We start from the raw sequence: 21,452 nt of genomic DNA on the forward strand, positions 1-21,452 counted from the left end.
TACAAGGGAGACACTGGAAGTGCTGTCAGTTCTGTGTTGGTGGAAGGTGCTTTCAGACAGATGGGCCCCGTTGCATACCAGTGTTTACTAGGAGATAAACTCACCTCACCTGTTATATTTACCTGGATAGAGTGTGACTAGAAAACAGTAAGATTTAAAAATAGTAATCACAATTCCCCAAATGCTATTCAATACCTTGTTTTAAATGAAAACAAGGGCTCCCCTATCTACATGCTAATGCATATTGTTATTCTTAAAATACCGAAATTCCTAAAAGGAAACAGCCCATGCAAAATGCCAGATAAGAGTCAATAAATTAGCTATTGTAGTTATAAATCTGTAGCATGCTTATTTTATTTTTAAATATTCATTATGTTACATTCGTACTTTGAGTTAATTTATATTTCTGTTAGGACCCTAACTCAAATGAAGTTAGTCAATGAAGTTTTTTCTTTCAAAACAGTTTGAAAAGTTGACAGCCTGCCTATGTGTGTGTGAGTTTATGTGTGTGTACGTATATATGTATTTATTTATCTCTCACTAGCAGGAACCAGTCCTTTTCCTTTCCTAAAATATGGGGTTTACTTGTGCTATTGGAGACTTTCCAATAGCACAAATGAAAGTCAAAGATGATGACAATCTTTAACATTTTATTCGTTGCTTAAGAATAGCAGATTTGGGGCAGTCTTTCAATGAGCCGATTTTGAGATAATCAAATTTGAGCAAAATGAAACACTAATTAGAGGCCTTCTTTCTGTCTTTTTTCTCACTTGCCCGGATAGTTCTCAGTGACTTGGAAATTTAGTAGTTGCTAAGAGACTCATCTCCCACTAGATTGTCCCACAGGGGACGGTGGGGAGAACATGAAGAAAAAGGAAAGTTCTCTGCCCCACAAACCACCATTAAGACGTTATAAGTGATGGTAGGTGATTTTTAGGGTCCTCGCATACCCCTGCCCAAAATCTTCTGTTGAGTCATTGCACAGGAAGTGGTTCTGCAATTCAAAATTATCCTATAGCTTTGTCTTTCTCCCAGATAGAAAACAGGTACCTCAGCCCCTCTGTCCAAAGACCGTGACCCCAGTGATCTCAGTGCCTTTAAAAACAACTCAGTCTTTTGGAACTATCTCTTAAACTTGGTAAGGGGATTCATTCCATGGGATTACAAAAAAAAAAGAAAGCAATCCCGAGTGATCTAGTTCTTTCTTGGGTGTGGGGCAGCAATGGGGAGAACAGGCACTTGCCACTAGGACATGGGATTTCCCTGCGACTGCGGCATCTCAAGTGGCAGCAGCAGGATTTTTCCTTTTCTAGATAATAGGGTGGGGAAGGTAAGCATTTCTGGAGGCAGTCAGAAACAATTCCACGGTTCCTTCATTTGTCTATGATCTACACATTTACAAAGCACTTTCACTTTTTTTACCTCCTTTAATCTCTTCTAATAGATGGCTATCCCTATTTAAGGGATGAGGACATTTTAATGCAGAGACACTGCTGCTGCATGGAGAGCTGCAACTGGAATCCACACTATCCAGGTCTCTGTGCTTTTTCCTCCATACTCAGGGTCCAAAAACTATGACCTTTGGGTAAAATCTGGCCAGCCTCCTGGTTTTACAAATGAAGCTTTGTTCTGTCTATAGCTGCTTTCTCACTACAGTGGCAGACCTGAGTAGTTGGAACAGATGCTGTATGGACCTCAGAACCTACCATATTTACTACCTTTACTAGTCTTTTTCAGGAAAAGTTTGCCCAGCCCAGATGACTTCTGAAACTAAGAGGTCCAAAGTGTTCTGTGGAACATTCTTGAAGATGAGGCAAGAGATTTGAGTGATCCTGCTTGCTTGTCTCTCTGTTTGTCACCCTGACAGTTGTATAATCGTCAAGACATCTGTAGCATTTTGTTCTAATTTAGCAGATTGGGACAATACAGCTCTTAGGACTCTCAGAAATGTTTTGCCTTCAATGCAAATAAGAAATCACATGACAGAAATCATTTGTGTTTTGCTGGTGTTCACTGCCAGTAATGGAGGATGCCGAGTGGATGAGTCAGCTGAATATAACCTCTGCAGTTTCTTCTTGTTTTTGATTGGAGGAAGACAATTTTAGACAAGTGGTGCTGACATTTTTCAGATACTTTGTTTCTGCAAACAGGAAGTTAGGGTCAATTGCAGTTGAGTTGGAGAAGTGATTCCATAATTCTTATGGCCCTGCTTCTAGACTGTTCCTTCTTACCCTTCTCTATCTCCTTTATGAAGTTTCCATGACTTTCTTCTCTTTCTACCATCTTGGCCACATTGGTCTCCTCCATTGCAGTGTTTTTTCTGTGTCTTCCTTGTTACTCCACTAACCTCTCTCACAGAAATGATCACCATTCAGGCAATATCTGCAAGTCCTCCCACCAGCAGGGTCATTCTTCTTTGGTCATCCTAATTTATTCTAGAATTGTGCTAAATTGTTAAAAAAATAAAATAAAATATTTAAAAGCCACTTCCTAGAATTGTTTTGTTCTCTTAGATAATCTTTGGTTTTCTTTTTCTCCATGTTTAATAACATGCTGTATTGACAGGTGCTGTTAAAGTCAGTGGAAGAAGCAGTTCTTTGAATTCCTTTTCACCAGAAGCATTTGTGCTCCCTGTTGATGTAGAAAAGGTAAATATATCTTCTTCGTGTTTTTTTCATTTGTTTGTTTGTTTGTTTTTAAACACACAGAGAGACTGTTAACCCCTTAGGTAGTGCTATTCTGATTTAAATCTGGAAATTTCACCTGATGAGGCAAGGCAAATAGGTTTTATTTCATCATTTGACTAATAGAGGGTCCCAGAAGCCCCAAGCTAAGAAGGGCTCTGAGGCAGTGTCTGCACTCATCTAGAAAGTCTGCCATGACTGATAAATGATGTCAACCATTGGGTCACCACCAACCTAGGGTTTTAGATCACAAGAAATTTAAATTGGGTGGTCTGTTGATTACAGTGGGCTAAATTGTATGTCTGGAAGATATGGGCTATACTTCATGTAATGACCTATGATAATTCAGTTAAATGAACATTTATATTTTTATGCATTAACTCCACAGCCTCTTGATTTTTAAATCTAATATGCCTTAATGGAAAAAAAATTGATTATGCCTGTATTTTAAGAAGCATATTCATTTTTTTTTTTCTGCAGGAGAATGCCCACTTTTATGCTGCAGATTTGATGATATCAGCAATAGAGAAAATGAAGTGTAACATCCTGAGTCAACAGTACATGGAGAACTGGAATACAGAAGAAGCCAGTGGGTCACTTGGGAATGGTAAAGCTGACTCTGAAGTGACCTTTTATACCAACATAAAGCAAGAGTCAGGGTCTTCCACTTCTTCCGACAGTGGCTATGAAGGCAAGTGGGGTAAATATGAGAAGGCTTTATGCTGTAGTCTCCATGTACATCAATCTCCTCTGTCACATGCAGAAGTACATCTTTGAATCCTTTGTCTAAAACTTCTGGGGTAACCTGTCCTCACCATAGCTGCCCGGTGGGCTTGGGATCGGTGAGCATGCTCCCATCAGCGGTTAAACTGATGTGTTTTGTTTGTTTGTTTGTTTGTTTTCTTGGACTTCATCTTACTTTTCCTTTTGGCAGTGGCTGGAGTTTTCCTCTTCCTTTGTTACCTGTCACATAGCATTCTCCTAGCTCTTCTTCCTTTGCCAATATTCCTCTTCATTCATTCCACAAACAAGGAGCCTGTGAGGTATTGGGAATCAACAAGCAACAGGATGTGCTCCTTCCCCTCCAGGAGCTCTCATGCCGGAGCTCAGGCTGAGAAGCCGTGTGGGATCATTCGGGTAACAGAGGCAGGGACCCAGCACATTGGGTCATAGATGTAGGAGCATCTCATCTCCTTCTGGGATCCAGGGAGTCCTTCCTGGAGAGGAGGGTACCTAGGCTGAGAACCGAAGTTAGGGCTTGTCATTTTCTTATCATTTCCTAAATGGGAGTTCTGCTTAAGTCCTAGATGCTTGTTTTTCACATTCACTTCCTGGAGATTTTACCCACTGCAACACCTTTTCATTATTCCCGCTCTGTTGGCCTTTATTCAAATCTGTTTTCAGTCCCGCACCTCTCTTCTAAATCATTGCTCCATATGGCTGGAACCTATGGAACATGTCCACCTGAATGGCCCCCCGGGATCTCTAACTCAACATGTCATCTCTCTGTCACTCCCTCACAAACCCCATCCCCCCCACCAAGAAAAAATATTAAAAACTAATGCTTGCTTTTCCTTTTGACTTCTTTTACCTAGCCTCTTAATTAGGACCCCTTCAGTCAGAAGGGAAGAACTCGCTCCGTGTGGTACATATGTAGCACAATGCTACCACAAAACAGGTGTACAATAAATAGTTGTGGAATGTACCATCTGGCTCAAATTAAAAAGAGTTTTTCTTAAAGGCTCTGTACCCACTCTGTCCGTTCCCTATTGCTGCCTTTTACCTGGACCACTGTAGCAGCCTTCTGTAAGAACTGCATTTGGGTCCTCCATATGTGTCTGCTGCCTTTAATTTTCTCTTTGCTTTCAGTCTTTTCCCCCTCATTGATCCTACACACATCTGTCTTTCTAGAACACAATGTCTAGTCCTCTACAGTGGCCTGCTGAATTTGTTCTCCATTTTATCCTGCAATTTTTAGGCTTGTGGGATCCAGCTTCTCCCTACCTTTCCAGCAGGCATCTCCTGCCATTTCCCAGAGATGTACCATGGGCTACAGTTATACTAACCTGTTTTACTTGCTGGCAGACATTTCTCATAAGCTCCTGCCTCCCTCCCTTTACTTCAGCAAGGCTCTCCTGGGACACACATTAGTTTCTTCATCCTTCCCATTCTTCAAAAGCAGTCTCCAGCCACCAGCACTGTGACATGCTGCCTGACTTGTATCACAGGCAGGGGTCCCATTCATGTGGAATGAAATATAAGCTGTGCTCCAGAGTGCTCTGTAGTTGTCTGTGTGCATGGCTCCCTGCTGGAGTGGTGCAGTGTGGAGTTCTGCCTCTGAACTTCTTAAGGCCCACAACACGCAGCTGTGTTTTCTGTCGTCAAGTGTGTCAGTATCTCAGACCCTCATGTGATTTTAAATTCTTGATGGATGAGAATTTGTCTTACCTGTATTTGCATTCAGCATAGCGCCTTGTCTGAAATAGGTGTTTAGTAAATATTTGTTGAATGGTTGAATGGATACTAATGTTTAGCTGAATTTTTTTTAAATGAATGTTTAAAGAAATTTTAAAATATTTCTACCACCCAAATAAAATATTTATCTTTTATGAAGTACCACTCATGTGACATTTATGGTGATAGATGCTACTCCATGAAGTAGATCAGTGTTCTTCAAATTGCAGGTTGGTCATGAGAGCATTAAAAAAAAAAAAAAGAAGAATAGAAAGTGTCAGTGGGTATCTCATTTAGGGTGAGCAATGCTTCCTGGAACTTTTTTCACGGTTCAATATATATTTGTGTTTATACTAGGTTGCAATGTAAACTGTATGTTACTATGGCTTGTAATCAAGAATGTTAGAAACATGGACGCGGGTGAAATTGCCCGCAATTTATCCATGAGGAAACCAAAGCTGAGTTGATTGTGGTCACCTGGCTGGGATGGGACAGTGCGGTATTAAACCAGCCAGTCCACTACCAAGCCATTCACAGAACCTCTTCTAACCTACGGGCTAGGATACCTCCCTAAACAACTGTATTCATTTCTATGTTTATTCAAGTGAATACAGTTTCATTGTAATTATATTCTCAGGTTAATGTAATTGCATCAATAATATGATTATATTAATAGTGTTTTATGTTCAGTTTTTCATGTTGTATGGCTTTCACATTTTTCAGTGATGGTATATCTTGAGTTAACAGAGTGATTTACAAAATCAGTTCCCTATTTGGCATTTAAGTAGCTTTCGATATTTTAATATTTTAAATGGACTGCAGCTAGCTCCTTTATAATCAAAGTGTTCCTCTTTCATCATTTTTTTTTTCTTTTTAATGACATTCTTAGGATAATTCTCCAGACTGGTCTTAGAGATAGAAAAGTATGAACATGCTTGTATTTATATTAGTTTCCAAGGGCTGCTGTAACAAAATGCCACAAACTGGGTGGCTTAAAACAATAGAAATCTATTCTCTCACAGCTGTGGAGGGCAGAAGTGAGAAATGAAGTTGTGGGAAGGTGGATTCCTTCTGGAGGTTGTGAGGGAGAATCTGCTCCAGGCCTCTCTCCCAGCTTCTGGTGGTTGCCTGCAATCCTTGGTGAGCCTTGGCTTATAGACACAACCACTCCAGTCTCTGCCTCCATCTTCACATGGCCTTCTATCTATTTCCCTCTTTTTATGACATCAATCATTGGATTTAGGACTCACCCTAATCCAGTATGACCTCATCTTGACTATATCTGCAAAGACCCTATTTCCAAATAAGGTCACGTTCCCAGTATCTGGGTAGACATGATTTTGGGGAGCGGGGGTGCTATTCAACACAGTACAGTGTTTATGTTACATATACTCTTGGCCTCAGTGTGAAGCTAAGATTGTTGTTTTCTCCTCTCATTTTTGAAAATTTTGTATTATGGAAATTTTCACACATAGGTAAAAGTAGGCAGATTACTCTTATGAACCCTCTCGTACTCATCAATTTATTTCACTTAATCATAGTGAATGCAGGAACAACAGAAAAATAGCTCCTTGCAGTTTTGTAATTCTTGAAACCGAAGTTTTAAATTCTTTTAAAGTAACCTCAGCCCCTTTGATTCCCAATTTCTATACAGTTGGGTATTTCAGGTTGTGTACTTTTTTCTTCTTGTTGGTGAAACCCTTTCCTGTCTCTCTCTAGGTTGTGCTGTGTTACAGGTCAGCCCAGTGGTTAAAACACCTACTTACTGTGATGTGGTGAAAGAGTGCAAATGTGACCTTGATGAATTTGTTATTGTAGGTAAGGTTTGGGAATTCATCCGCTGTGACTAGATGCCTGTGCCCTGGGCCCTCCCCCACATACTGATATGGATCACACACAATACCGCGTTATTATGGCATTCAGAGACACTTCTCCCAAAATCAGATTATGTCCCTGATGTGAAAAAATAAGACATTCTTTTAAATGTCTTGGTAGTGAATCTCCCCATCTCACTTGTAGAATTGAATGCAAAAGCAGATAATCATGGTCTGATATCAGTTTGGCCTCTCAATTATATTTTGGTGAAATTTCAGATGAGTATATTTTGAAATCCCATCTTTGGTCATTAGCTGAAATCTCATAATAGAAACCTAAAAGAGCTTGAAGTATGGAGATACTGAAAACTGGTTCTTTCTGAAATGCAGGGAGCTATTTTTCTGTTTTCATAAAATGACTAAGTGAAACAGACTAAAAGACTTCACTACTCTCTTTTCCCACAGAACTTGGAGAGTTTAACAATATCACAGAAACCTGTGGATGTCCCTGCAACTCCTCTAAGAGGTATCTCTCTTCCATATCTGCTTTCTCATAGACCCCTGGGCCATCACCTCTGAGACGCTCCAGGCCTCTGACACCTCAGGCCATTTTCAGCCAGTTCCAATGACAGGGATTACTATGTAGAAATAAAATAATAACCACTCAAGTTTCTATAGTGTTTTTATAGTGTTTAAAAGACTTTTGTATGCATTCTTATTTAATCTTCCTGGATAAGCTGGGTGGGTTTTTTTTAAACCCCATTTTATAGATGTAGAAATTGACACAATGCTGTCAAATAACACAGGTAGAATTTGAACTCAGGTCTTCCAACTGTAAATCCAGTGCTCTTTTCACCATATCTTCCAGTCGTGGCACCCTCAATAAATAAGCGCTGTTCAGTTAAGCATGGAGGAATTGTGTTGAGTAGGATAACCATTGGTGTGTGGTTGGTGCATGGTCTTATATGATGCCTCCTCTGACTTTCTGGGAGAGGGAAGGACAGTTGAAAACCTGAAGAAGACCCTTAACATACTCCTCATGAATATACTTTTTAATTTCTGAAATCTCTTACATTTCAGTGTCACTTATGAGCCAAACTTCAATTCTGCTGAGCTAATAGCCAAAGAATTATACCGAGTGTTCCGGAAGCGTTGGATGTTGTTACAAGTTAATGATCAGCTGGCAGGTTCCCTGAGTGCAGCTGGCTCAATAGTAAGTATAAAAATAAGTTGACCTTGCATTGAAATTTCCTAAATTCTCATTTTGCCTGCTGTTACTTCAGATATGTATGCGTTTCCTTGTATGGTTGCTGGGTGTTGGGGAAGGACAAAGAGAAAGGATAAATCTGATGTTTACTGAGTGTTTATTATGCACCAGGGACTGTGCTCAGCAATTCACATTTCAGTCCTCATAAGGATCCTATTAGGTAGACGCTGTTGTTATTTTTGTTTTAAAGTGTTAGTTGCAGACCCTCAGCAGGGCCACCCAGTGGTAGAACAGGAGTCAGGCCTCAGGCTGCCTAATTTGAAAGTCTGGGCTGGTTCCCTGTGGAATGCTCTTCCCTCTGACAGCATGCAGCCCCTGGGGCCGGGGGGTGGGGGGGCAGAAAACTTTGTGGCAAAGGCTAAAATAGGGGTATTCAAAAAGCACTCTGGAAACGCAGGGAAGCAAAGGGCAGCTGAAACAAAAGTAACATGGAGGTGTGTTGGGGTGTTTATTGAGCAAAGTGGTTTGGTATGGTTGTATAACATGTGTTTGTTTGTATCTGTGTGTGCATTGGGGGGTGATCATTGCATTGATCTTCCTGGAAAATTAGGCTTGAATGATAGTGGCCCAGTTGTGCAGGATGTAGAATACTAATTTGAGGAGTTTGGATTTTAAATTCTAATAGGAAAGCTTAAGGGTTCTGAGGGGAGCCAAACAGGGGAACGGGCTTGAAAGAACTATTTCTGGGTAAGTCTGACAACTACAGCGGTTCTGATTGACAGCCTCTGTCAGCCCATTGACTAAGAGGTGGAAGGCTCTGCTGTGCATGGAAGTGTTCCAGGTCACAGTGACCTACTTACAGTAATTTGAAGTCTGGAAACAAATAACTCAAAAAAATAAGAAACTAAGAAAAGTGATCTCATCTGGGTGCTGTTTTAAGCAATGTTTCCGCTGATGGCTTTAGATCCCACGAAGGGCTCTTGCCTGCCATGTCCTTTGGTTCGATTGAAAGCAGTGTTAATTTTTCATGGTAAATTGTAATGATAGAAACACATCTGTGAATGCCTTTTTAATATCAGTTCCTAGAATATGCATGTTTAGGTTGTCCCTAAGTCCCCTTCCGTGTCATGCAGGTTGTAAATGAAGAGTGTATCCGGCAAGAATTTGAATCCAGTGTGGACGTTGTAAAGGAAATTAAATTTAAGTCGAGGCTCAGAGGGACCAAAGACTGGACACCCCCGAGATTTCAAGTCATAGTTGATGTCCACCCACCGCTCAAGTACGTCTGGGTTGCTGCTTGGGCCTCCAATCCAGTGAGAACAGGTTGTGGTGGTTCCCACTTGATGCTTTGTGGAAATAGGTGAAGGAATGCTGAGGGACAAAGGAAAATTTGTTTTAGGAAAAGGAAAGTTGGGCATATTTTTCTGAGTTAGCTTTCTCGGCACTCTGTTTATCATGGACTTTTGGGGAGCTCTCTGTACGTTCTGACAAGTTGAGAATTTAGCTAAGTGTCCTTAATTATGAACATGACATAGCAACTGAAAATTAAATAGGCTTAAAGGGGATTTTTTAAGGAGCTCGTATTGAACCTGAAAAATCATATACAATAATTTAAAAAGACTGGACCACTCTATTTTCCAGTGCAATGTGGAATAAAAATCAATGAATACATTTTTTTTTAAAGGAAATTTAATCCTGGGGAGAGCTCTTGTAGTTAAAAGGCACACGGGTAGGGTTCTGCATATTTTTACCGTGACCATTGTCGCTGACCCTAAACTATAACAAAATTTCGCAACTTTCTCAGTATTTCTAAATCACAAGTGAAATCGTGGCACCCACAGTTCAATAGAAAACACTTCATTGGACTGTCTCTCACCAGAAATGTTGTATAGTTTGATCTTACATTATCTTGTATTTCCTTGGATCCGTTAGTGAACTTCCCAAGTACATCACCTCTTTGTATCATGGCTATGCAAACGTTCTTCCTGTGTACCTGTGTCTATCCTCTCCAGAAAGAGGATCCTGCGTGTGCCGTGACAAGTCTCTGCAGACCCCTGGTGGAAGTGTTCTTTGTGGTTCTGACTTCTGCTTTGGTGGTAGCAGGGGCTTTTAAAACACCCAGAGATTTCAACTAGAAAACTCTATTTAGTTCTTTTATTTCTTTCCCAAATGAAAAAAAAAAAAGATTAAGTCCCCAAGCCAAGGAAAGTATCATGATGTCCACTTTCTAATCAGTGAAAAATGCTACATTGTTTTTTGTTTTGTTTTTTTCTGAAATTTAACTGTTACTGTTTTCTGTACTCAGGAGGGATCTCCTGGTGGCAGCCCAGAATTTTTTCTGTGCTGGCTGTGGAACTCCAATAGCACCTAGTAAGTAAAGAAATGGACTCCCTGCGTATTATGTGACAACAGGGCAGAGAATAATGGAATTGGGCAATGCATTGATGTGTGAGAGATACCTTTGGTGAGAAGTTAGTGTAAGAGCTTTGTAATGTTGCCCTCTCTTTCATGAAGAGGCCATCGTGACTTACAACGCTGTGTGACTGGCCTCTCAGACTTTTCTAGTTCCCTCCCCACTGGGCATTCAGCTCTAGCCACGTGGCCTCCCTACTGGTCTTTGAAGGTGGCAGGCTCATTCCTGACTTGGATTTGCTTTCGTGGTTTTCTCTCCCTGGAATGATATCCCCAAGGCTGGTTCCCTTACTTCCTTCACATCTTCCCTCAAAAGTTAGAAGATTTTTCCTGGATGCCCTGTTGAAAATGTCCACCTTGCCACCAACATACAAATGTATGCGTTATATTACCATTCCTTCTTATTATTTTATTCTAGGACTTATCTTCCTCAAATACCTTTTTAGACTTGACTGAGTTTTTTTATTATTGTCTGTCTGCCTCTAAGATGTGTTGTCTGTTTTATTCATTGCTTTATTCCCTGCTTCTACAAAGGTACTTGGCGCACAGTTGGTCCTCAGAAGATAAATTCATTGAATGATCGAATGGCTTACCAAGGAGCTATCCAAACTCCTCTGAGAGGGTTTGAGGAATTGGCCTTGAGGGGATCATTCCTGGGCCAGCTGAGGCCTAGAAAATCAGGCTTCCCCCAGTCAGGAATACAAGTTACCACTTGAGACTGGGAATCACTTGCTCTGCTCTGAGGGTGTCCCTAGGACTGACCTGTGGAAAGCCAGGAAGACGAGCTTTGCTGGAAAGGGTTCCCTTGGCCTTTGATAGGCATCTTGGAAGGAAAGAGACTTTGAGGACCTCTACCTCAAGAAATCAAACTAGAAAGAAGAAATCCATCTGGGCTTCTTCTTCCATGTTGAATGACAATGCCTGCCACACATCAATTAAATAACTCATCTTCCTAGCTAGTCTATTTGGTGAACTACTGTATTCTGGTGCCTCAGTAAATATTGAATGTACAAGTTAGAAACTATGAACACATGACTATGATTCCACTAACTTTTCAAGTACTTCCCTGAGTTTATACCAATATGGAGATGTGTGTCTGCGCTGTTGATGCAATCATGGTCCTTTCTTCGTGGAGCTTGCTTACAGGAAGACACAGTCATCAGCCAAGTAAATAACAAGGAAGATGAATGCAGAGAAAGAGAAAGTTAAGAGTGCTATGGGATTTACAGCAAGGGAACTTGATGGAGCTTGGGCTGGGAGTGAGAAATTTTGTAAGTGATTATCCCCAGAAGAATGTGGGGTTGGGGTGGAGGGAGTCACCCTGTCCAAAGGGCCAGAGGCTATTGCAAAGAAATCCTGTGTGACTGGAGAGTCAGAATGAGAGAAGAAAACATGCTGCAGAGATAAGCAGAGCATAGATTGTGGAGGTATTATCAACCATGTAAACAATTTTGGACTTTTCCTATGAAATTCTTATGGTTCTTAGGATAATTTTTTTTAACTTTTTATTTTGAGACAATTTTAGACTTATTACAAAAGAGTTGCAAAGATAGTAGACATTCTTAGGATAATTTTTTTAAACTTTATTTTGAGATCATTTTAGCTTTACAGAAGAGTTGCAAAAATAGTACATACATCCTGTGTACCCATCAATTCACCTAGCTTCCCCTAATGTTAACATAATAATGATAGTATAATTATTAAAACTGAGAAATTAGCATTGGTACAATCCTGTCAACTAACCACAGACTTTTCTGAATTTCATTCTCTGTTTGTTCCAGGGTCCAATCCAGAATTCCACATTGAATTTAGTTTTCCCGTCCCCTTTATATTCTCCGTTTTCACACATATAGAAATATTTGAAGTGAGCAGTAGACAACATAACATTTTACCCTTCAGACTTCAGCAGATCCTAACGATAAGGATTATGAACAGTTATCACACCGAAGAAAATAGCAGTTCTCTAATATTGTCTAATACTAGTCCATATTCATTTGTTGCCCTTAAGATGCCATTTATAGCTAATTTTTCCATCCAGGTTCCAACCAAGTTTCATCTATTGCATTTGGTTATTCTTTAGTCAGCTTTATTCTAGAGCTGCACTCTCCAATATGGTAGTCACTGTCCCCTGTGACTACTTAAAATTAAATTTAAATTAATTGAAATTAAAAATCCGTTTCTTCAGTGACACTAGCTACATTTCAAGTGCTCAGTAGCCACATGTGGCTAGCAGCTACTGTATTTATTGGACAGCACAGATACAGAGAATTTCCATCCTCACAGAAAGTTCTATTTGTCAGCATTTTTTTAAAACTGCTGCCTCCTATGATATTGACTTTTCCTAAAATGAGAACAGTTGTGGTTCAGAGCAGGGTTTCTTAGCCTCAGTCCTATTAGTTTTGTTGTGGGGTGCTGTCCTGTACATTGTAGAATATTTAGCAGCATCACTAGGTGCCACTAGCAGCTCTGCATTCTGACAACCCAAAAATTCTCTAGACATTTCCAAATGTCCCTTGGGGTGAAAAAATCACTCCTGGTTGAAAACCACTGGTTTAGGATGTTTTGTTCTGTTTTAACCAAAAGAGATAGACATAATTTATTCTGTATTGATAATGGAATACTTAGTATACATTCATTGATGAATGAGTGACTGGATATTGGAATGTTAGGATTTTAGATGTTAGAGAAAGATGAATTATATCTGGAAAATTTATAGGCCCTTTCTGTCCTCATGTTTCTTCATATTGCTAAGTTTGATCAGAAACATAGAGATCAGAGGCCAGGGTATAGCTCCCCTTTTGCCCATTTAATATAAAATGTATCAAGGCCGTATCATAAGCAAAGTCATACTCGTTATCTGCGCACCCGAGAACTTCATCCAGTGTGGAAAATAGATGCAATATAATAGACTTTTCAAAGTTTCAAATTTGAGAACCCAGACATAATTACTAGGTACTTAATAAGTTCTTAACAGATAATTTGTCAACCCTACAGAGATGTCACATAATTAATTCAGAGTTTGATAGTAGTGTCCTTGTAGGTACATACTCGTATGTACTTATGGTTAACCCTCATTATTCACAAATTCCGTATTTGCAAATTCACCTGCTCCGTAAAATTTATTTGTAACTCCAAAATCCAACTCATTGTGTTTTCAATCATTCACAGATAGGCACAAAACACTGAAAAATTTGAGTCACCTGAAATTTGAGTTGCTGGATGCACGTGTTCCTAGCTGAAGCTGAGCGAAGCAGTGCTCTGCCTTGTTTTAGCTCATACAGTAAACAGGTTTTTTCACAGTCTGTTTAGTGCCTTTAAAAAAATAAAATAAAATATTTTTGAGCTTTCTGTTGGTGATTTAGCTGTTTAAAATGCCCCTAAGCACAGTGCTAATGTGCTGTCCAGGGTTCCTCAGCGCAAGAAGGCTGAGATGTATCTTCCAGAGAAAATGTGCGCCTTAGATAAGCTTCCCTTAGGCATGAGTTAGAGTGCTGCTGGCCAGAATTCCAGGATAAGAATCTGACAGTATGTTGAATACTGTGTCTTTAAAGAGAAAACACACATAAAACAAGGTTCTATATTGATCAGTTGATGACAATGTTGTTCTGGGAGACTCACAGGAATCCCCCCTCCCCCCACTCTGCCCCAGGAGCAATGTTCAGCATTCACTAATTCAGTGTTTGCGGCTAATTTGTAGAATGTTCACTACCCTCAGATAATAAGAATCACCTGTGTTTCTTTGTATTTACAAAGCAACTCTGAGTGTGACCTGGGTTTGAGATAATTTGTGCAAATGCAAAGGCATTAGCTCCTGGCCCTCCTGCTCAGTGGAATACGATGGCTGAAACCTGGAGCTTCCCCAGTCCAGACTTGGGTTGGAATTCTGCTTGCCCTGCTGACTGTGTGTCTCTGGCATGTGGCTTAACCTCCCTGTTGTGTACTTTATTCCATGCGATAGGGGAAGTAATAGTTCTGACCTGGTAGAGGTTCGAGCACAGAGTGATATGGTGTATGTAAGACATTCAACTGGTATATGACACAGACTTAGTGTTCATAAAGGTTTGCTCATGTGGTCACTCAGACCTTGTTAATTGTAAAGTTGTTATAGGGAAACTGTTGAGAATCTACAGTGTGCTGGGTACTGTGGTAGCTGCTTTGCCATTGTTATTTCATTTAATCCTCACAATGTGCCAACTATTAGGTTGGTGCAAAAGTAATTGCGGTTTTTGCAATTATTTTTAACCTTTTAAACCACAATTACTTTTGCACCAACCTAATAATATGAGCCAAATGGTGAGTGATAAATATGGGCCTCGGCTCCTCTTAAATAGACCCTAGGAGACTTAACTGAATTGCTGTTTTCTTCCTTAAGCTGGGTGATGGGTACCCAGGTATTTGTTGCATTGGTCTCTATACCTTTTGTTTGTCAATATATTTTATTGGAGATATTTCCAAAAGCAATGCATGTTCATTTTAGCAAATTAAAAAGTGCAAAGAGCCAAATTCCTTTCCCCCACCCTCCTTGCAGTTGACTTTTGGGTGGGGATCCTTTTGAACTGTGTACGTATTTTTTAAAAACAAAATCAAGATCGCATGATACATACCTGTTACTGTATGCCCACTGCCCATGTTCCTCATGTGTTTCATAGGCTATCTGGCATCTCACTGTGGAGTGCACCATACTTATGTAACGGATACTTAGATTGCCCCTCTTCTTCGTTATACATGTGCTGTAACGAACACCTTTCTGTATCTCCACGTGTGCATGTTAGCATGTCTGTCTGATGCCACAGCCTTGGGATTCACACTGCACAGTTAAGAACTGAAGTGTACCGTGGGAGTGTCCTCCTCAGAGGTCGCTCCCCTGTGACTGAGTGGCTGCCCCCTCTGTGCCTCACCAGCGCTGGATCCTCTCACTGTGTGACAATCTGAGGCAAAACCAAGTGTTTCACTCTTTTAATATGCACGTCTTTGTTACTGAGATGGAGTGTTTGTCACATCTTACTGGTTACCTGTATTTCTTCATTCTATGTATTGCCTAGTCTCATCCTTTGTGCATTTTTGTATTTTATTTCTCACTGATTTATCCAGGAATTCTTTTGGGTGCTTCTTTCTAATAGTGTATATATAGTGCTTTATAATTTACGGAGCACTTTCCATATGCATGATATCCTGTAATCCAGTTCTGTGGCCCGGGACAGTTAGCCTGAAGAGACCCCGACTTGCCTTTAGCCTTCTAGCCAGTGAAAGGTCGGCTCTGGAATCCCACCCAACGTCCAGACTGTAAATCTCATGCTCTTTCCGCAACACTGAAGTTTATAGTGCCCAACTTCTACATCCAGCAGCATTTGGGAAGGTTCTATTTTTCCGACATCTGTTCCACAAAAGCAAAGCTCATGAATGACCATGATAGAAGGCCTCCCATCGCTGTCAGAGCTTTCCCAGCTGCTATGAGGTCGAGTGTGACTTTTGTAGCATGTGAACAGCCATCTGAGCCTTGATCCTTGGGTGGAATTGGAGGTGGGGCCAGCCAGGGTAGGTTTTCAGTGTCAGCTGATTGGTGCTCATCTCCTGTGTGTTCCGCAGAGTTTGTGAGGCGGCTCCGGTACTGCGAATACCTGGGCAAGTATTTCTGTGACTGCTGCCACTCACACTTGGAGTCCTGCATCCCTGCACGGATCCTAACCATGTGGGACTTCAGGAAGTACTACGTCAGCAATTTTTCCAAACGGCTACTGGACAGCATATGGCACCAGCCCATTTTCAATTTGCTGAATGTCAACTACAGTCTGTATGCGAAGGCCAAGGAGCTGGGCAGAGTGAGGGTGAGCAGCTGTCCTTTCCGGGGGGAATCCAGTCCAGTGGCTGAAAAGGTCCTGTGGTGGCAAATGCACATCCAGACAGACACTGTGAGGGGAGGATTTACTGTCCAGTGGATGGAGTTTAGGCTTCAGGACTGCTCGCCTGCACTGGCTTTTGTGAAGGCCCCATGCCAAGTTTTATATTTATGCATAGTTTTGCATTTATACATAGCTTTTGAACTTTGTTTATAATGTTTTAAATGAAAGTTATACATGTTTAAGTGTACATGATTTGATATACATAATGAAATGATTACTAGTCAATTAAGATATCCATCTCCTCACATATGGTAGTTGTGTGTGTTTGTGTGTGTGTGTGTGTGTGTGTGTGTGTGGTAAGAGCACCTGAAATCTATTCTTAACGTACTTCCAGTATTCAATACAGTATTGTTACCTATAGTCATCATGCTGTACATTAGATCTCTAGACTTATTCAACCTACATTACTGTAACTATGTACCCTTTGACCAACATCTGCCCATTTCCCTCACTTCCCCACTCCTAGGAACCAGCATTCAACTTTCTGCTTCTATGTATTTGACTTTTTTTGGCTTCCACCTAAAAGAGAGACTATGCAGTTTTTTTCTTAGTCTGGCTTATCTCACTTAGCATAATGTCCACCTGGTTCATCCATGTTGTTGCAAATGACAGGATCTCCTTCTTTTATACAGAGTTGTATGTTTTGCTTAAAGAAAGTTACCAATGTTGTATAAGCTTTAAGGTCCACAAAACCTGGTCCCTCCTGAACCCTTTGTGGGTCTCTGGACTCAGTCATGAACCCCTGCTATGGACTTCAATGACTTGTTTTATAGAGTTGTAGTATTTCAAGGTTGGAAATAACATTTAATTAACGTATACATGTGCAGTGTCATGTATCATGTTTAAATCTCCCCATGTGTACTTTCTCACATAGGAAATTCAGGAACAACTATTTCATATCAAGAAGCTGTTGAAGACCTGCAGGTTTGCTGAAAGGTAGTGCTGTTGGTTGGGACAGTCTGGGTACAAGAGTTGGGAAGACTGATAACCTCCATGCTGTGCCTGGTGGTCCGGCTCCTCCAACGCACAGGGCCTCTTAGCACAGTACAGTTGTCCCTCGGTGTCTTGTGGGATTGGTTCCAGGACCCCCATGGATACCGAAATGCTCCAGTCCCTTATATAAAATAGCATCATGTTTGCATATAACCTACATTTGCATATAGCCTACAGCAGGGTCTGCCTACACATCACTTCATTCGTATGGATTCAGCATAGTGCATGGCACATGGCAAATTCAAGTTTTGCTTTCGGAACTTTCTAGGATTTTTTTTTCAAATATTTTTGATCAGTGTACGGTTGAATCCTTGGATGTGAAACCCAACCCGCAGATACAGAGGGCCAACTATAATTACCTTGTTTCTTTCCTTGGGAATGCAGACCCTCCCTTTAAAGTTACCAGACCTTCTAACCCACTAGTAGTAAATTTACTTTGATAAGAAAAATGGGTCAGTACAAGGATGAAACAGCGCTAGCCAGTTGCTTCTTCTTATTAATTATTATTCTTATTATTATTATTTTAAATTGTGGTAAAATAAACATAACATAAAATTTGCCATCTTAACCATTTTTAAGTATACGGTTCAGTGGGTTAAGTACAATCACGTTATACAACCATCACCACTATCCACCCACAAAACTCTTTTCATTATATAAAACTGGAACTCTGTGTCCATTAAACAATAACTCCCCAGTCCCCTTCCCCCCAGGCCCTGGAAATCACCATTCTATTTCTGTCTCTATGAATTTGACTAAGTACATCATATAAGTAGAATCATACAGTGTTTGTCCTTTTGTGACTGGCTTATTTCACTTAGCATAATGTCCTCAAGCTTTGTCCAAGTTGTAGCATGTGCCAGAATGTCCTTCCTTCTTAAGGCTGAACGATATGCCATCATATGTATATGACATATTTTGTTTCTCATCATCCATCTGGAGGTGGGGGTTGCTTGCACATTTTAGCTATTATAAATAGTGTTGCTGTGAGCACGGGTGTACCAATGGCTTTGTAAAACCTTCTAATAGAGAGGCATGTCGAACTTTTATTAGCTGTATAGTATTCTAGACTATGATGTGGTAATTTAAGTATAATCCTATTATCAATAAATTTTTAACCTAACAGATTTTAAATATCTTAATATTTAAATAGATTTTAATATATTTATATATTTAACCTAATAGATTTTAAATATTTAATAGATCTTAAGATATATTTTTAATATCTTTTGTTATTTAAAATACTAGGTTTTACCTAACATAATACTGTCTAAGTCCATCCATGTTGTCACAAATGGTAAGGTTTCATTCTTTTTTATGGCCAAGTAAAATTCCATTGTATATACAGAGGGTGCCAACAAAATGGATACACATTTCCAGAGATGGTCAACATTGCACAAACAGTAGTTCACAGTAATCAGAAGTATCTGGACACTGACGGTAACCTCACTTTGAGCACCTCTTGTAATTGCAGAAGTCAAATGTGACTTGTATTCATCTTTTGTTATCAGTATATATTATTACAATTTTAATAGTTGTTTTTTTTTTCCTTTCTTGAAGTGTGCATATGTTTTTTTGGCATCCTGTGTATGTACCACTTCTTCTTTATCCAGTCATCTATCAATGGACATCTAGGTTGCTTCCAGATCTTGTCTGTTGTAAATAATGCTGCAGTGAACATAAGCATACATATATCTTTTTGAATTAGTGTTTCCAACTTTTTTCAGATAATTAACCATAAGTGGGATTGCTGGATCATATGGTAGTTCTATTTTTAATTTTTTCAGGAACTTCCATATTGTGATATAAGTCAGAGAAAGGCAAATACCATATGATTTTACTCATATATGGAATCTTATAAAACAAAATAAACAAAATAGAAACAAATTCATAGATGCAGAGAACAAACTGATGGTTGCCAGGTGGGAGGGACCTGGGGTGTGGGGTGCTGGGTAAAAAGATGACAGAAGTAAGAAGTACAAATTGGGAGTTACAGAATAGTCACAGGGATATAAAGTACAGCATAGGGAATACAGTCAATAGCTGTACAGTCAATAACATGGTTTGACATGACTAGGATGGCAGTCCAGTGTAGGCAGTTGCTGGCTTGGGAATGTGGTGTGTGTAGTTAGCCACTCACTGATTTAGGGACTTCAGGAGGAGATCGGGAGGGTTTGGAGACAGTTACGTTCAGTTTTGAAAGCCCTTGGGACATCCAAGTGCCTGTGACCAGCCCGCAGTTGGATACCTGAGTCTTAAGCTGGGTGCTAGGGTCATGGATTTGGAAGCCATAGGTCTGCTCAGGAACAGTAGTTCTGCCAGCTGCGACAACTGTCAGTGACGGCTTTGAAATTTAGCAGTTGTCAGTAAATTAGTGACTTTTATCTCAGTACAAGGTTTTAAGATTTGAAATAATACTCCGTTTTCTTTTGTTTGGTGTATGCCGGGGCAGGCTGCAAGGGACACATTTCTCTGATCATTCAGTTTTTTGAAATCAGCATTTATGGAATTTTAACTTCTTGGCTTCCAAGTGAACTTGCAAAATATAAAGCAATAAGTAAGGTTAACTTGTTCTCGGGACTATTTTTTTTTCAATGAGTTAATGAAAGTAAGTGTGGGTACCAGGAGAAAACAACTGCCTGCCGGCCCCCCACCCCACCCCAGCCTCAGTGTGGGTGGGTCCTTGAATCCTTTGTTTCCTCTCTGGCAGCACATTAAAGGAGTTTGAGCAGATGCCCAGACACTTGACCGATGAGCTCCACCTGTTCTCCCTGGAGGACCTGGTCAGGGTTAAGAAAGGGCTGCTGGTGTCTTCTCTTAAGGATGTTCTGAAAGCTTCCCTGGAGCACGTGGCCTGCTGTGAGGTGAGGTTCGCAGGGGGTAGGTGTGTCCCTGAGCTCTCCTTTATGCATCAGGGCCTGTTTTGGGTGCTCTGCACTTTTCATGATTTAACCCTCACAGACCCTGAGGGAAGTGCTGACAATACTATTTCCAGATGGGAAAAATGAGGTTCACTGCTGTTAAGCAGCAGGGCTGGGATGTAAGCCTGGGCCATGTGTCTTGGTCGGGGCGCCCAGCCCTGCTCAGGGCCTCCCTGCACCCCCATCTGCCCTAATACAGCCACTTGGACTCAGGATCCCCGTGGAACAGGAGCTCTTTGTCTCTAGGGACTGCAGAATTGTAGTGTAGTTATCAGAAACAAAATTAGCTCGTTTAAGAATACATGTTGAAAATCATTGTCTTCTTCTCATGCCTCAGTCCACCTTGATATGAAATTTCTCCATGTAAAACGAATATACATTTATTGTTCTGATCCATTTACTGCAGCAGAATATAACATTCTGTTCCTTCTAGAGGCTGGCATCATAGACTTTTAAAAATTGGTGCTTATGAAGTTCTGTAAAAGTGGTGACTCAGATTCTCCATCAAAAGAAACATTACCAATGAGGATTTTAACTTTTTGACTCCTCCTCTTACAGCTGTGTCAAGGAAAGGGATACATTTGTGAATTTTGCCGGAGTATGGCTGTCATTTTCCCATTTCAAACTGCCACGTGTAGAAGATGTTCAGGTATCTTAATAAATTAATAACGTAAAGTTAATAGCTTAATAACTTAAGTGCAAAGTTAACATAAATTTAATAATTTAAGCACAAAATTAACTTAAGCTTAATAGCATTTCTTTAAGTTATAATGACACTGATATGTGCTATTTGTTGGATTAGAGCTAATAAAATTTTGGGCACATAGCAAGGAGTATTTGCGTACAGCAGGGATGAAGGGTGATGTCTGCTGGTACTGGGTTTGGAGGGAGGAGGTAGTCCCTGTTTTGCCCGTGCCCCAGTTCTTCTACACCAGGGTGTACACCAGGGTGAGCTGCATCCAGCTGCATCCTCAGGGTTTTATATTTGGATGTGTACTAATAATCGTGCCCAAGGCTGGAGTGTTGTCTCTGGCTTCTTTGCAATACAGTGGCAGAGTTGAATAGTT

The 21,452-nt window shown here is 40.4% G+C and overlaps 1 protein-coding gene across 15 annotated transcripts in view; it reads left to right on the top strand.

The window, feature by feature from the left end:
• The window catches only part of RUBCNL (rubicon like autophagy enhancer), a 36,241-nt gene that overhangs the window by 13,470 nt on the left and 1,319 nt on the right, over positions 1-21,452 (top strand). For 8 of the 15 annotated variants that reach the window (XM_074329972.1, XM_074329967.1, XM_074329966.1 and 5 more), the window contains 11 exons: positions 2,566-2,648; positions 3,165-3,384; positions 6,858-6,956; positions 7,418-7,478; positions 8,033-8,177; positions 9,293-9,438; positions 10,465-10,529; positions 16,158-16,396; positions 17,346-17,407; positions 20,175-20,328; positions 20,944-21,034. In XM_074329972.1, the coding sequence (XP_074186073.1) occupies positions 2,566-2,648; positions 3,165-3,384; positions 6,858-6,956; positions 7,418-7,478; positions 8,033-8,177; positions 9,293-9,438; positions 10,465-10,529; positions 16,158-16,396; positions 17,346-17,407; positions 20,175-20,328; positions 20,944-21,034 (1,365 nt within the window). The remainder of the gene's footprint in view (positions 1-2,565; positions 2,649-3,164; positions 3,385-6,857; positions 6,957-7,417; positions 7,479-8,032; positions 8,178-9,292; positions 9,439-10,464; positions 10,530-16,157; positions 16,397-17,345; positions 17,408-20,174; positions 20,329-20,943; positions 21,035-21,452) is intronic. The other 7 variants (XM_074329974.1, XM_019753564.2, XM_074329976.1 and 4 more) reach the window with 5 other exon arrangements.

This window comes from Rhinolophus sinicus, linkage group LG04, assembly GCF_036562045.2.
Source record: "Rhinolophus sinicus isolate RSC01 linkage group LG04, ASM3656204v1, whole genome shotgun sequence".
In the NCBI taxonomy this organism is placed as follows: domain Eukaryota; kingdom Metazoa; phylum Chordata; class Mammalia; order Chiroptera; family Rhinolophidae; genus Rhinolophus; species Rhinolophus sinicus.